Source organism: Eimeria necatrix, genomic scaffold, assembly GCF_000499385.1.
Source record: "Eimeria necatrix Houghton genomic scaffold, Enh_scaff130, whole genome shotgun sequence".
Classification (NCBI taxonomy): Eukaryota; Apicomplexa; class Conoidasida; order Eucoccidiorida; family Eimeriidae; genus Eimeria; species Eimeria necatrix.
Genome location: NW_013654910.1, coordinates 2,714 through 18,542, shown reverse-complemented (window position 1 = coordinate 18,542; position 15,829 = coordinate 2,714). Strand labels below are relative to the sequence as shown.

At 53.9% G+C, this 15,829-nt stretch overlaps 3 protein-coding genes across 3 annotated transcripts in view; 2 read left to right on the top strand and 1 right to left on the bottom strand.

The window, feature by feature from the left end:
* Positions 1-1,002: 1,002 nt before the first annotated feature.
* Positions 1,003-5,691, bottom strand: ENH_00010470 (COG3639: ABC-type phosphate/phosphonate transport system, permease component (ISS), related; the record flags this gene model as incomplete). Its single annotated transcript, XM_013584197.1, has 11 exons — positions 1,003-1,089; positions 1,209-1,307; positions 1,427-1,495; positions 1,865-2,020; positions 2,223-2,343; positions 2,618-2,704; positions 2,934-3,043; positions 3,381-3,560; positions 3,890-4,030; positions 4,273-4,636; positions 4,841-5,691. 11 exons carry the CDS (start codon positions 5,689-5,691, stop codon positions 1,003-1,005), a joined length of 2,265 nt encoding a protein of 754 aa, XP_013439651.1.
* Positions 5,692-6,816: 1,125 nt separating this feature from the next.
* On the top strand, positions 6,817-11,265 carry ENH_00010460 (hypothetical protein, conserved; the record flags this gene model as incomplete). Its single annotated transcript, XM_013584196.1, has 11 exons — positions 6,817-7,314; positions 7,528-7,555; positions 8,477-8,556; positions 8,955-8,996; positions 9,141-9,300; positions 9,605-9,683; positions 9,889-9,964; positions 10,216-10,255; positions 10,520-10,599; positions 10,918-10,980; positions 11,179-11,265. 11 exons carry the CDS (start codon positions 6,817-6,819, stop codon positions 11,263-11,265), a joined length of 1,233 nt encoding a protein of 410 aa, XP_013439650.1.
* A 1,969-nt stretch (positions 11,266-13,234) lies between these two features.
* ENH_00010450 (hypothetical protein) overlaps positions 13,235-15,829 on the top strand; it is a gene marked incomplete at both ends in the record, with an annotated part of 5,308 nt that continues 2,713 nt past the window's right edge. The window contains one exon of the mRNA XM_013584195.1: positions 13,235-15,749. Coding sequence (XP_013439649.1) covers positions 13,235-15,749 — 2,515 coding nt within the window. The remainder of the gene's footprint in view (positions 15,750-15,829) is intronic.

Genomic DNA, 15,829 nt, shown 5'->3' with positions numbered 1-15,829 from the left:
AACCGCGGCGGGTGAAAGAAAAAGAGCAAACAAACAAACAAATCAATCGATAAATAAACAAATCAACCAATGCAAAAGAATAAAAGCAAACGAACGAACAGGTACAGAAACAAAAGACAGATATCATACAAGAGAACCGCCTGTGTTGCTCGAGCCTGGAGGTGCCTATACAGCCCAAACTTTTAAGCTAGTGCAACAACAGCAGTAGCAGCACCTGCTGCTACTGCAGCTACAACTAGCAATCTAAGTAAAATCATGAAAAGACGACCATCCTTAAATCAAACAAACAGATACACGATTACGAAAGGCATGAACACAGAAGCAGCGCTCCTGCAAAAAACGCAGGACGCAGGACGCGCAGATACGTAAATATCCTTATTTCCAAGTACTATACATCTATATATTATGTAATATATATCTACACATGTCGCGTAAAGACTAATTTTTTGTATATGGTGAACATGTATATTTATACATGTGTTTGTGTGCTAAAAATTACCTAGGTACTTTCGTACGCATTCATGCATGCATTTACGCATGCACATTTAAATAAGTGATTAACTTTGTGTAACTATCCACAAATATACACAAATGTGCGCAAAATGCAAAAAGCAAAAAGCAAAAAGCAACCTCTCTCGAGACCTAGCTGTACAAATTCATGCATGTGCATACAGACTCTCCATACATACATATGCAGACATATTCACATATTAAATTGCATGTGTCTTGTCTACTTGCCTATATGTATACATATATACATAGGTTAATGTATACAAACATGCAAGCGCTTGGGGTCCTCTGTGGCCCTAGACAAGCAGTGTGACCAGGCTGCCTTCCCTCTTTGCGGGGCCCTCCCTGTGTCTCTACAACACAACTATGCAGTATATTGATAATACTCATTAGTATTATATCTGCTCCTTCAATATTGGACAAATATGTATTCACAGCACCTGACAAGCTGCAGCACTAGCTGCGCATACACCTAAAGCCTGCAGCCTTTTCTCAGCTTGCGCAGCTCTCTTGCTGCTGCTGCTGCTGCTGCTGAGTGGGCCTGGCTATGCCGAAGGCGTCCGCTAGGCGGAAAAGCTCCTGCATATAGTAACAGCACAGCGAGACCACTGCAGCAGAATAAGGCAAACACGGAATCCAAGCTAAACGAAAGCGAAAGCAGACCTGAAACAAAAGCAGCAGCAGCACCAGTAACATACCTCGACAAACAGATTTGGTAATTTGTGTCCCTCTTTAACAATTGACGGATCGAAAACAATTGAGAAAAAGACACGACCAGCGTAAGACACGACCTCCACCTGCAGCCACAAAACGCGGCGCATGCACTGCTGCTGCTGCTGTTGCTGCTGCAGAAGCCGTGAAAAGAGCGTGCAGCAATGCGGTCCACGTGCAGCTCAAACCACGAGAGGCCTGTTACCTGGGGAATCAAATTCGGGTACACGACCTGCACCTCCGTTATCTCACAGCCGCAGAAGTAAACAGGGGCCTGCAGCAGTAGCAGCAGCGGCAGCAGCGACAACAGCAAGACGAAACTGCGAATATCTTCAGTGCGGGGATACCCACCGACGACAAACGCCTTACTATTATTTCTTGATTTATACATTAGATAGTAATAGTAGATACGATGGGCAGCAAGCCCATGCCGTGTACCGCTGCAGCAGCGGCATTAATAATTGAAATCACGAAAATTCAAGAACGGAAAAGATAGATGAACAGCCGAAGCAGCTAAAAGCAAGCCAAAAGACTGGCCATCTATAGAAACAACAGGACAGCAAAGGAAGTATGAGCTGCATCGAATTTTAATATTTTTCGATTAAATGACTTAAAAAACGACAGAGAAGCAACAACAACGCACTGTGTAAGCGGGCAGGTTGGAGAAGACAACGCTGTGCCTGCTGAAGAGGCCTTCTGCTGCTTTGCAGATAAACTGCCGCGGCATCAAATGGCCCACTACCCGCTGAGTTAAAAAGTCGGCAGCAGCTTGCCGACAACGCTTCAGACGAAGAGTGGCCTGCACCAGCAGCAGCAGCAGCAGCAGCAGGAGCGGGTTGAAAAGCATGCCGCTTACGGTGTAAGCAGCCAATGCTGCCTCCCGCAGCAGCAGCAGCAGCAGCAGCAGCGGAGACCGAACCCTCTCCTTTGAAAGCAACCGGCAAGGCAGTGCTGCTGCTGCTGCTGCTGTGGCAGCACTTTCAGGCATACGGGCACCTCACCTTTTTGACTCTACCAAGCCTTTCCCTCGGGTCGCTGCTGTCGGCGGGCAGCTCCAAAGAGGTCAGAGCAAATCTGTTGCGCAGGAGCAACTGAGACCAGTCTGGCAATTCCCGAGTGCGCCTGAAAAACAAAATGAACAACAAAAAGGAGTCCCAACGATGCATGCGTGCAGGCTTCTCAAAGCCCCAAAGCGCATGCGCGGCTCATGCACGAGGACATCATCATGACCAGCTGAGGCCATTACTTGTAGGCACGCAGCAGCCTCCACCCACAAAAGAAAGCAGAAGCAGACCCAATGCAGGTGCAGCAGCAACACACTGCAGCGACAGCTGCACAGCAGCAATGGCAGCAGCTGCTGCTGTGCTCCTGCAGTCAGCGTGCGGGTGCCGCTGACCTGTAGAAGGCACACGCCAACAGCACCCTTGGCAGATTTGCTGCCGGCGGCTGCGAAAACTGGAAGTCTCCCTGAAGCTCGCAGTACCTGCGGAAAAACGGAGGCAGCAACAGCAGCAGCAGCAGCGTCTGCAGCACGATCACGGCCTGCCCGCGCACAGAGCAGCAGCAGCAGCACGACCAGCCGCAGCGCATGCTGCACACAGATCGCCGCAGCAGCAGCAGTAGCACGAGAAGCTGCAGCGCGTTGAGCACACGGAAAGCCGCCGCAGCAACAGCAGCACGAGCAACAGCAGCAGCAGCAGCAGCGGACGGACCGCCTGACAGCGCCTGTGAAAGCCGCAACGAAAATGTCATTGAGGGTTGCGCGTGCTGCCTTTTTTATTTCCCTTACAAACTCCAGACTCAGGGGAGCAGCGGAAGCAATCTGCAGACAGCAGAAGTGAAGAAGAAAAAGTGCAAAGGAGATAAAGAGATAGCCGAAACAGCAACAAACAAAGAGGAGAAAATATTGAAATTCATTTACTGGTAAGTGACTGCAATATTGAAGAGAGAAAAACCGAAAAGAAGACAAAGAAGCCAAAGAGGAGGGGGAACAGCTTCAGAGACAAGCAGCAGATGAAGAGATAAACAGACAAACAAAAAAGCCAAAATGAAACAAAAGAAGATTATCAAAGGTAAAAGGCAAGAGGAAGAAAGGCAATAAAGGACAACGAGAAGGAATAAAACAAAAGCCAACGAAATGAAATGCAAAATGGCCTCACCTGCTGCTGCCCAGCCCACCGCAGCTTATCTCTTTGTGCTGCTGTGCCCGTCAGCGGAGTGCATGCATCTCGCGCAATTAAAAGAGCAGCAGCAAATGCACGAAAAGAGCCCAGCAGCAGCAGCACGCAGCCCCACACTGCGCTCGCCAGCCGTCGCGGGGCCCGCAGCAGCAGCTTCGTCTGCAGCAGCAGCAGCAGCAACGCGAACACTTAAACGCCACAAATGAAGAAATTAAAATTTTAATTGTCTAATCATTACACCTGACTACAGACACAAATACTGGCTGTGACGTGCATGCTCAAAATGCATGCACGCAGGCGCATGTGGACTCCTGCAGCAAGCTAGCCTGCAACCCTAAGCACTAAACCCTAAACCCTAAACCCTAAACCCTCGAAACAAGGAGAGCATCCGCAGCAGGAGTGCAGCACAATGCCTCGTCCCTAGCTTGCTGTCTCTGCATGCATTCCTGAGGCCCCTATTTGGGGTGTACGTACACCTCAGGACGTACCCAACGCAGCAAATGAGCCGTCGGCGTCGGCAAGAGACACAAATGTTCATCTGCTGCTGTTGCAGGACCTTTCAAAACCGGAGGGTCAGGCCACTCATTCAGAGGAATTCCCTGGGAGTCTGTCAGCAGCCGCAGGCCCACCTGCAAGAGCAGCAGCAGCAGCAGCAGCAGCAGCCAGTAATAAACCAGGGGCCCAGCTGCAGCTGCAGCAAATACGCTGCGCAAGACGCGCACGACACCTTATTGGCAACACCAGCTCGCTGCAGCAACACTGCAGCAAGAGGACCACGCAGCAGCAGCAATAAGCACCAACGGCAGCGGCAGCTGCGCAGTGAGCAGGAGCAACTTCAGCAGCAGCAGCAGCAGCAGCAGCAGCAGCTAACTTCAATGAGGGAGACCCCATCCCCAATGCAGTGATCGGCGCGCAGAATGATGCAGTGTCTCGGCAGCTCTTTGAGCCCATCCCTCAGATCTACTCCTCGCCGCTCTTCCTCAGTCCTGTGCTGCCTCGAGTCCCACACCTCCTCCCCCTGCTGCTGCTGCTGCTGCTGCTGCTGCGCTGCGGCGTTGCGCAGCAGCCACAGCTGCCAGCGAGGCCTGCTGCTGTCGCACGGCTGACTCATCACCCACTCTATACACAAGTGCAGCTCTTTGCTGTCGCGCAGCAGCAGCCGCCGCAGGTGGGCCGCGGGCTGTACAGACACCTGCTGCCACCGGGGGTAGAGCGCGTTCAAGATGGGCACGCTGCTGAACTCAGAAGAAAACAACAATAAATAGTAAAAAGAAATTAAAATAAACAATAAAAAGAAATTAAAAATAAATAATAAAAGGATATCAGAAAACAGTCTGCAACAGAAGTATCTGATGCACTCGCAACGCAACTCCAGCTCCAGCATAACCCTGAGCTCTGCTGGACATACACCCGAACGGGCGACGCAGCAACTGCGAAACCAACAGCAGCAGCAGCAGCAGCAGCAGCGCCAGAAGCAGCAGCAGCAGCAGCAGCAGCAGGGGCAGCCTTGCCTGAATCTGTGGAAGCCGGCAAGCCTGTCGAGGAGGCGAAGAAGGCTTTGGGTGTCTGGCAGCGTCGGGGTGTACATACACGCGGAAACAATGTGGTGCTGCACTTCGGCTTCTGCGGGGAAACAGCCAGCAGCAAGATTGAAAGAAGAGAAGCTCATGCGTCTGGGGAGGCGCTGCCGCTGCGCTGCTGCTGGCAGCAAACTGTCTTGTTCTGCTTCGGAGTCTGCTTCGTCTGCGGAGTCGTAGGCGCCTTCTGCGTCGCCCTCCAGCCACCGGTAGCCCTCCGCGCTTCTGCTGCTGCTGCTGCTGCTGCTGCTGTCTCGCGAGCCCTCCGAGCCCTCGCTGTCGGCTGTTGAGAAGCTTTTGCTGCTGCTGCCGCTGCGGCTGCTTCGCGGCCGCCGGCGGGGCGCCTCCGCAGCAGCAGCAGGACACTCGTCCTCGTCCGCTGCTGTAGTGCTTGCTGCAGCAGCAGCAGCAGCAGCAGGAGCAGCGCCGGCTGCTGCACCTCTCGGGGAGACGTCGTCGGACTTTGGTGGGCGCTTGCTCTTGCTTCTGCTGCTGCTGCTGCGCAAAGCCCGCCGCTGCTGCTGCTGCTGCTGCTGCAGGGCCGATGCAGCGCTGCTGCAGCGAAACACTCTTAGCCAAAACCAAATGCCATAAACAACAACCCCACCAACGCACAGCAGCAGCAGCAGCAAAGACTGCTGCACCAGCGCGGCCACAGCCGTCATGGTGCCCAGGGCACCCGCCCCAATCGCCGCTCCCCTTCTCTTCCCCATTGTAGGGTTTAGGGTTTAGGGTTTAGGGTTTGGAAAATGCATGCAGCCCAAACAGGCTCCTGGGCAAACCGACGGCAAAAGGCGCTCAGAAAGGCAAACGCAGCCAGCACTACGGGGGGCAAACAGCTCTTTTCCTTTGCTGCTGCTGCTTTTGCCCTTCCGGCTGCTGCTGCTGCTGCTGCTGCTGCTGCTAGTGGCGTGTCTGAGCGTCCGCGTCTTCACACATATAAGCTCAGATAGAGAAAATGCTTGCGTTGCAGCACTTTCGTTTGTTGCGGGCTGAAATGCAAGCAGCACCGCCGCTGCTGCTGCCGCTGCTGCTGCTGCTGCTGCTGCGAGCACCACCGCCGCAGCACACGGGACTAGAAGTGAGGCGCTCAGGAGTCCTCCAAGAGAGTAATGAGCAAAGACAGGAAGAGACAGAACAGAGCAGCGCATGCACAGAAAGAGGCAGCGGGAGCGTGGTGGGCGGGGGGCGGTGGAGGGGCGTGGCTATGTGCACGGCGGCCGTGCGCAGCCCAAACCTTAATCCTTCTTGAACAGAAACAAATAAAGAAAAGCTTTCAAACCTGCTGACTTCACCTTTTGGTAGTTTTCAGACACTTCTAGGCGAAGATCAGAGCCATAGGTGGCACCAAAGCCGAGGGGGCCCCGAGGAGAGGTTTGGCGCCGCTGCTGCGCGGCTCGATAGCCCCCAATGGTCTATTGCATATCTAATTGAAGATACTTTAAAGTATTTGCATTTACTTTTCAGCGCTTTATATTATTTGGAGTTAACTTCTGATTTCCCCCGAACGCGCAGCGAAGGAAGCCGGGTCGATCCTGCATGCGCAACCAACACGGCCAGGGCTGCCTGTGGGTTCAGCAATCTAGCTTTTTCGCCTACAGTTTTAGCTTTGGTTTAATTATTCTTAATTATTTAATGTAAAGGGTAAACAGAAAGGACTCAAGGGGCGGCGGCCTCTAACCAACACGGGCGCAGCGGCAGCAGCAGCAGCAAGAAGCAGCAGCGCCCTCGGCCAAAGAAGCCACCACCGCAGCTGCAGCAGGAGCTGGCGCCGCTGCAGGTGCCTCTCCTCCCAGACTGCCGCCACTGCAGCAAACACAGCAGCAGCAGCAGCATCGATGGCGGACGCGGAGGCGGCTGGAGGGCTGTTTGGGGTTGAAGACGAGCTGCTTGACGAGCCGCAGACGCAGCAGCTGGATCAGCAGCAGCAGCTGCCGGAGGAGTTTCTGGATGAGGCTGCGAGACTAGCGGGGGAGCAGCAGCTGCTGCAGGCCGAGAGCCTGCGGCTGCAGGCTGCGCAGGAGGAGCTGCAGCGGCAGGAGCTGCAGCAGCAGGAGTACCCTGCTGCGGATGAGACGCAGCAGCACAGCAGCAGCAGCCCGGAAGCAGCTGCTGCTCGCCGGGAAAAGAAAGCCAAGAAGGAAAAGGGAGAGCGGAAGCACAAGCACAAACACAAGCACAAGCACAAGCACAAACACAGGGAGCAGCGCAAAGCAGCAGCAGCAACTGACGCAGACCCCGACAACTTGGATGGATTTATTGAAAGAGATCCAGAAGCAGCAATTCATGAAGACCCTGATGACATTGTGCCGGTGGAGGGCGGCATCGACAGCGACGTGAGCAGTTCGGGTGTACATACACCGCAGCCCCAGCTACTTCCCCCTCGCCAGTGCAGATCAGTTCAGTTTTAAAAATGTTCCATTCACAATTGCAGACAGTTTGGCCGGAGCACAGCAGTAGCGCCTGCCCCCTGTTTCTCGACTGAGGGTTTAGGGTTTAGGGTTTAGCGCGTGGAGTGAACGGTCTAGGGTTTAGGGTTTACGCTCTAGGACACAGCTGGCGAGCTGAAGGCTCAGGGTCCTCGGGTCTTGGGTGTAGGGTCCTGGGCACAGTAGAGGGTTTGGGGTTTAGGGTTTAGGGTTTAGGACAAAGGCGGCGATCTCAAGACTGAAGATCCTTAGGGCCTCGGTCTGGGGCGTTGGGCACACAGTGCAGGGTTTAGGGTTTAGGGTTTAGGGTTTAGGGTTTAGGACAAAGGTGGCGAATTCGAGGCTGAGGATTCTTGGGGCCTGGGTCCAGGGAGTTGGGAGTGTTTAGGGTTTAGGGTTTAGGGTTTTAGGCTTAGGACAAAGGTGGCGAGTTCAAGACTGAGGATCCTTGGGGCTTTGGCATTGGACTTGGGGCTTTTGCTGCTGCATGCGTTTTGTTTGCATGCAGCGGGAGGCGGACTGGACGGACCCGGCGCCTTCTGCAGATCCCACGAGTTTCGAAAGTGCTTTAAATCGACTGAGACAAAGACGCAAGAGAAGACCCAAACCCTTGGACTCCGACTTGCAGTTATTTTGCAATCAAATGCTTCAAAAAATGTCCGAAGCTTCGCAGCAGGGTGCGCCTTGGGGTTTTTTCTTTGTTTTCTTTTTTTCTTTTCCGCCTTTTTTGCTTCTTTTGAGGCCCTCGGGGCCAGTTTTGCTGCGCCTTTTGCTTTTTTCTTTCTTCCTTTTTTTCACTTTTCTTCTCTTTGTTTCTTCTTTTAGCTCCTTTTGGCACTTCCTGCTTACCTTTGCTTCTCTTGAATTGCCTTTGTTTGCTTTTTGCCACCTGCCTCTCTCTTTTGATTTTTTGGGTTGCTGCTTTGCAGCCTTGAGGAGGTTTGGGGTTTGGGGTTTAGGGTTTAGCACTATTTGGAGCCTGTGAGCACACTGTTTTCTCTTTGAAATGGCTGCTCGCTACTATGCTCTTTTTTTGCTGCTGCTGCTGCTGCTGCTGCTGCTGCTGCAGACGAAAGGAGCCTGGAGGCAGGGGAGCCAGCCACTGCAAAGCTCCAAATGCTGGACACTGTCTGTACAGAGCTCGTCAAGGTAAGCTCGAACCCCTGAGTGGTGGGGTTGTTGTTATGGGGCTTTTTTCACAAGAGTTTCTGTGAGCAGCCCCGATTTAGGGCCACTTGGGGAGTCCTAGCACCCTATCTGGCTGCATACATGCTTGCATGCGCGCCCACGATATGGGCTTGCTGCTGCTGCTGCTGCTGCTGCGCTGCTGCTGCTGGTGCTCTATGGACTGATGCTGAGGTGTACTTACGCTGAATATGAGTCGGAAAGTCTTCCTGTTACTTGCCTGTCTGGAAGCGTGAGGTGTATATCCACTTGACGATGTGCTCATCTGTCGTGTTTTGTAAAAGGCCCTTTTATAGTATTACTGCTGCATTGCTGATGCTGCCGTTGCTGCTGCTGCTGTTGCGCTGCTGTTGTGGCCGCAGCCAAAATGGCGTCACTGGTTCGTTTCCGAAGGCTGCTGCCAGGTGAGGGTGGGGTTGTTGTCATTGCTGCTGCCGGGGGTGCATGCATGCTGTTTAGTATTGCTTTAACGCGCACCTTGTGGTGGCAACAGACAAACAAATAAATCATTGGAGAAGCAAATAAGTGCTTTTTTTACATTTTTGCAGGTCATTGCTGGCTGGCTTGCCCCCTTTAAAGATGACAGTTTGCCCAATTTTTCGCTGAGACGGAGGCTGCTGGAGGTCTTGGGGCAAATGCCAATCACTGCACAGGACTTGGCCAACAACGACTTGGGCAAGGTCTTGGTGCTTCTCTGGCAGCACGATGGTAAACCCTAAACCCTAAACCCTAAACCCTAGAATCTGAAGTTGACTGCCAGGGACCCACAAACCCGATAAATGGATTTACTGGGGGGCTCCTCCGCCCGCGCAGCTTGAATGCAATACGCAGAGCGGGGTTCTAGGGTTTAGGGTTTCAGGCCAGGGGCATCGTGTTAAAGGCTTTCGGTTAAGGGTCAGGGCGCCGCGCTGGCCTGTTTGCCTCAGCGTCTGCGCCTCTACTTCGAGGGTTGAGGGCTTAGGGTTAAGGGTTTAGGGTTTAGGGTTTGGCCTTTTTATTTGTTTTGCGCTAGACGAGACGGAAAGCAATCGCCAGCTTATAAGGGGGCTTATTCAAAAGTGGATGCGTCCAGTGCTGGGCCTGGGTTCAAGGTAAACAGTTTTGCTGCTGCTGCGGTTGCTGCCGCAAACGAGCTTCCAGCAGCTGCATCTTAGTTGCTGCTGTTGCTGCTGCTCTTGTGGCTCTTGATATGCATGGGGCTACCACTTGGCACATTATGCTCCTTTTGATGGCCTCTACGGCCTAAATTAAGCCATTGCTGCAGCTCTTGCTGCTGCTGCTGCTGCTGCTACTCAGTCACCGGCAACTCATCTCAGAGAGGGAAAGAGCTTTCGAGGCGAACGATTCTGACCTTCAGCAGAAGCTGGTTAAGGTGAGTTAACTGCTGCTGCAGCAGAAGCTGAAAGCCGGAGCTGCTGCTACAGCCGAAACTGCAGCAACTGTTGGTGCTATTGGTGTTCTATCTGAAGGTTTTTCTGTTAGATTGTATGCGCTGCTGCCTCTGGCGCCTTCGATGCTGGCATGCATAGAGTTGTATTGTTTTCCGAACTTCTAATCAGCATAGACAAACTAAACATGCAGAAATTGCATTTGTACGCTTCAGCTTGCCTGTTCCTGTTTCAGGCCGCCCAGGCAGCCAAGCAGCTCCGAGAGAAGGCAGAGGGTGCGTGCAGCTTTTGGGGTGTACGCGCAACTTTATGTTCTTTTGTTTGTGTTATTTATGTTTATTCGTGGTGTATGTGCAACATGGATGCATGCACAACACAACACTGTGTTAATTTTATAATCAGCCTTATGCGGACTTCTATGTGTACAAATGATATTTTCGAGTGTATGTACAGCTGCGCCGTTGTTCCATATCGCTGCGCCTCTGAAGGGCCACAGAGTTCCAATAAAGTCCTTTTCTGTTTGTTTCTTTTTTTTGCAGCCGAGAAAGCAGCAGAACAACAGGCAGAGAAGAGGCGGCGAACTGCCCGGATCCCTGTTAATAGAGGCCACAACTTCCTAGTAGGCTGCTTTTGCTGCTGCTGCTGCTGCTGCTGCACTGGCGCCGTTGACATTACTTTCGTTGCTGTTGCTGCTGTCGCTTCTGCTGCTGTTGGTGCGGCCGCTGCTGTTGGTGCGGCGGCTTCGTTGTTGGATGTGGGGCCGTTTGGAAGCAGATGAACTCTGCCCTTATTTAAAAGCCACATCTAGTCCTCCAAGAGGTCTTTTGTTAGGACAATATGGCATAAATATTAACTTATTCTTTAGACCCCTAACCCCCTTGGTGTTTTGCGTTATTGCTTATTTAATTCTGTATTTGAATAAACTTTCGTTCTGCAGATACAACCGAGGTCCCAAGTAGATTTGGACGAAGCAGAAGGCAAACAGCAGCAAGCGTCCCAGGTGAGCACAGAGCTCTGAGCATCAGCGGCAGCGGTAGCAGCAGCTGCTGCTGCTGCTGCTTGCCACGGGGCACTTTTGTCTTGCTAGTGGAGGAAGTTGCGCCGCTCCGCTATCGTCACGGTTGCTGCTGCTGTTAGTATTTTTGCTGCAGCAGCTTTAACATTTGCTGCTGCTGCTCTTGCTGCTGCGTTGGTACAGCTAAACAAGGCTCTTCGTATTGGATCTCGGGTGCCGCGTCGGCCCACAAAAGCAACGAAAGTTTCTATAGAAGGCCGCGGACTCTAACCGAAGCAGCAGCAGCAGCAGCAGCTACTGCTGGCGCTGCTGTTGGGCCGCAGCGTAACGGCGAAGGTTTTTCATCTCCGGGCCATCCACGGCTCAGCTGCAGCAGGCGCTGGGACAGAGTGCTGCAGCAGCAGCGATTGCTGCCACTGCTTGTTCTTTGTCAGCCGCAGCAGCAGCAGCTTATGTTGATGATACGTCGGGGCTGCTGAAAAGCCAGGGGCCTCTCTTAGTAGGTTTGGCTGGACAGGGGGGCCCCTCCTGGTGGAGCTGGTGGTGCTGTGGTGCATGAACAACTCAGCGTGGGGCTTTTGGCTGTATGGTTTGGTTTCGGGTTGCCGGACCATATGCCTTAAACGAAGGTTGTCTTGACTGATTTTTGCAAAGAATATGCGTTAAAAGGATTATTCCTCTACGTGCACTTGCCACCAAAATGTTTGTAGTAAGGGATGCAACAACGCAAACGAGTAGTGTGCATACGAAAATTTAATATACTCTTGTCCGTACCATTGAATACACATGCACATTTTGCAGCAGATGCAGGCGGAGCTGATCGAACACAGAAGGACCTCCGTGCGCGCCGAAGGGTATAAATTTACTTATATAAGTGTATTACAAACAAACGCGAGAATTCACGCCCAGTTGCCCACGCATTTATGCCACCGTCTACTGCTACTGCGCATCTGGAGGCCCGTGTACAGCGTAAATGCCTCCTTACCAGATTCGGCACTTTCACTTCCCTTAGTAACACGCATTGCTTTTTAGAAGTAGCCACAATTGTGTGGGTTTCGAAGCGGAAAGCGTTGACCGGAAATAAATCCATGGGACATGCTCTGCAGCTAACAAGCGCTACCAGGGTCTTGGTAAGCTTACCATGGGCTGCCCGGGGACCCCCATGAATGTCGAATGCATAAACAACAAAATCACGAACAAAAAATTTGTTATTACTTCAAGAGAAGAACAGCATTCAGTGTGCAGCGCAGAGAGGTCCGCTGCTGTGCCGGTGGTGCTGCAGCCGGTGCTCCGGTCGAACCACAGAGGTTCGCGTGTCTCTTCTGCAGTGTAGCAGAGGAAACTTATAATGACATGTAAACTTGCACTTTATTTGAGTTCCAAAGCTTTAAATTCAGAGCCTAAACTTCCCGAAAACCCCGCAGCAGCGCGAGCCCGCAAGGCCCCTGCATGCTCTGTGTTGCGTGGCTCTGAGCCCTCCTTGTACTGCTTCTGTTGGTGCTTCACTGTGTGTTGTTTTGGTTTACATTTCAAACTAGATTTGTTCTCTAGCTGCCTATCGAAGAAGCCGCAACCACACACCTGCGTCTGGAGCCGCCGCCGCCGCAGCAGCATCAGGAAGAGGCGGGAGGGGCCCCCGAGGTCACTTTGGTGTCCATCGTGGACTGTTGCGGCACCCTGTCCGTATTCTTTGTGTGTTATTTTCCTATCTGTCTTTACCACCTAAAAGGGAAAACAGAAGCAGCTGGCTGCAGCTGCTGCGGCTGCTGCTGTCACAACTGCAACTGCTGCAGGTGCTACAGCCGTCACAGCTAGTCTCGCTCTAGGGCCGCACACATTGCCTGTTCTCTTCTTCTTCTGCAGGTACATAATCTGTAAGAGTCACTAGAGGGCGGAATTCAGATCTAGCACGAGCTGCAGCAGCCCCAGCTGCTGCAGCTGCTGCAGCACCGCTGCAGCTCCTGCTGCCAAGCCTTTTCTGTTGCTTGTCCACCTCAGGCCCTCTCTTGTCACACACAGACGTTTAAGGCGCAGCGTCAGCAGCAGCAGCGGCTGTTGTTGCTGCGCTTTCTCCTGCTGTTCTACTTCCGCCGCTGCAATCAGAGCTCATTGGACCCCCAGCCACAAATGCAGCCGCTGCTGCTGCTGCTGTTAAGCTGCAAGATCAGCAGCGCCGCTTGTGGCAGCAGTGACAACATAAAAAGTTGCAGCAAGAACTGTAAAAGCTGACCCCCACAAGATGAGTCAAGAAATAAACACAGGGCTGCCAGGACAGCAGCAGCCCGGGATACATGACGGTGGAGTGCAGCAGCAGCAGCAGCAGATCGCAGCGGCAGCGTTGCTGCAGCAGCATCCAGATCGAATGCAACAGCAGCCACCGCCGCATCATACTGTTGCCAGTGTCCCTGCCGCAACCCTGTCCCCCACAGATGATCCACTGCCGCAGCTGCATGCTCTACAGCAGCAGCAAGCGCTGCAGCAGCAGCAAGTGTTGCAGCAGCAGCAGCAACAGCTGCCACAGCATTTGTCTTCTCTTCAGGAGGTGTTACAGCATTCCACGGAGCCGCTGCAGTGGGCAGAGGCGCAGCAGCGGCAGCAGCAGCAACATCAGCTCCTGCTGCAGCATCAACAGCAGTTACAACAACGGCAGCTACAGCAGCAGCTTCAACAGCAAGTTTTGCAGAGTGCTCCAGTACAGGGCATGCATGTCGTGGTGAATCCCACAGAACGAGGCCTTCATCTGCAGCAGCAGTTACTGCTGCAGCCGGCCACGAGCTTGCAGCCACAGCACTCGCAGCCTCAGCTGCAGCAGCCGCAGCAGGTTCCACTGCAGCCGCATCAAATTCCGCTGCAGGAACATCTCCCGCTGCAGCAGCTGGCTCCATTGGTGGCACCACTGCAGCAGCAACGCAACGTGCGCTCAGCCCTGCGGGATCGGCAAGAGCAGGAGCAGCAGCGACGGCAGCACCTGCAGCAGCAGCAGCTGCTGCTGCTGCAGCACCAGGATGCCCGCATGCGACTGCAGCAGCAGCAAATGTCCCAAAGCCCTGCAGAAGCAGCTCCAGGAACCTTTACGTCAGAGCCTACTCCTTTCCGCCGCGCCTCCTACGCGCCAGGCCTTGGCTGCCGCAGCATGAGCGGCAGCAGCAGCAATTTCCCAAGCATAGACTACCCGCTATCGCCAGCCAGCAGCCGCATTATTAACAACAATAGAAGCAGCAGCAGCAGCAGCAGCTCCGCCGAGAGGCCTACGGGCAGGAGCGTCGCCTCAGAGATGAGAGAGTGGAGAGCAAGAGCTACGAACAACGCCCCGGGGCAGCAGATTCAACAGCAGGAACTGCAGCAGGAGGAAAAGCAGCAGCAGGGACAGCAGCAGCAGCAGCAGCTTCCGCAGCAACGACGTGACGCAGAGCAGCAGACACTTTCTCCACTGCAGGAGCAGCAGAACCAGCAGCCTCTGCAGCCAGCGCAGCTTCAGCAGCCCCTGCAGCAGCAGGCGCAGCCACACCAGCAGCCAGGCCAGCAGCAGCACCCGCTGGCAGTGCAGCAGGAGGAGCAGCCAGTTTCTGTGCAGCAGCCTATTCTGGCCAGTCCACTGCAGCAAACGAGTGATGTGCACCAGCTGCACGCTGCACCGCTGCAGCAGCAGCAGACGCTTCCACTTCAGCAGCAACAGACAGCTGCGCTGCAGCAGGAGCAACAGGCTGCTTCACTGCAGCAGCAGCAACTTCCGCAACAACATCCGCTGGTGCCCCCAGTACAGGGACAACAGCAACCAGTCTCAGTGCCGCAGGACCAGCAAACATTCCCACAGCAGCGACAGCAGGTTCTTCCGCAGCAGCAAGAACAGCAGACAGTGCCATTGCAGTGGCAGCAGCAGCTACCACTCCAGCAGCAGCCCGTACCAGGGCAGCAGCAGAATTTGCTTCCACTGCAGCATCAAGCTTCACTCCCGCTGCAGCAGCAACAGCCCCTCCCCCAGCAGCAACAACAAACGTTTCCGCTGGAGCAGGGGCAGCATCCACCGCCACTGGAGGAAGAACAGCAACGTCCTCCACTGCAGCAGCAACAAACACACCAACTGCAGCAGCAACAAACACACCAACCGCAGCAACAACAGCCACTTCCATTGCAAAGACACCAGACACTCCAGATGCAGCACGAGCAGCAGACTCTGCCTCTACAGGAACAGCAAGCATTTCCACTGCAGCATCAGCAGACAGCTCCCATGCAGCAGCATCCACTCACACTGCAGCAGCAGCAGACGCACCCACAGCAGCAGCACCAGCAAATGCTTCCACTGCAACAGCAAACACAGCCACTGCCACTGCAGCAGCAACCAGCTCAAGCGCTGCAGCACCAGCAGACGCTCCCGATACAGCAGCAGCAAGCCCGCGTGCTGCAGGATCAGCAGCAGCAACAACATCAGCCACTCCCACAACAGCAGCAGCAACAACATCAGCCACTCCCACAACAGCAGCAGCAACCACTCCCTGTGCAGCCGGCCTTTCAGGAGACAGCCCCGCTGCAGCAGCCATATCATCTGCCTCCCGCCATCACACAGGCAGTCCAAGGCCAGCAAGAGCCGCTCGTTGGGCTTTTGCAGCAACAGCAGCAGCAGCATCTACAGCAGCAGCAGCAAGAGCAGCAACAGCAGCAGCAACAGCAGCAGCAACAGCAGCAGCAACAGCAGCAGCAACAGCAACCACCATCTGCACATGGAGGCATACTGTTTTCCCCCCCACATGCGGCCGGTGAGGCAATTGCTTCTGCCACTTCTGGGGGGCCCCTCACGCCGGAAATGGGAGCCTCCGAGCCACTGGCGGGGGGGGGG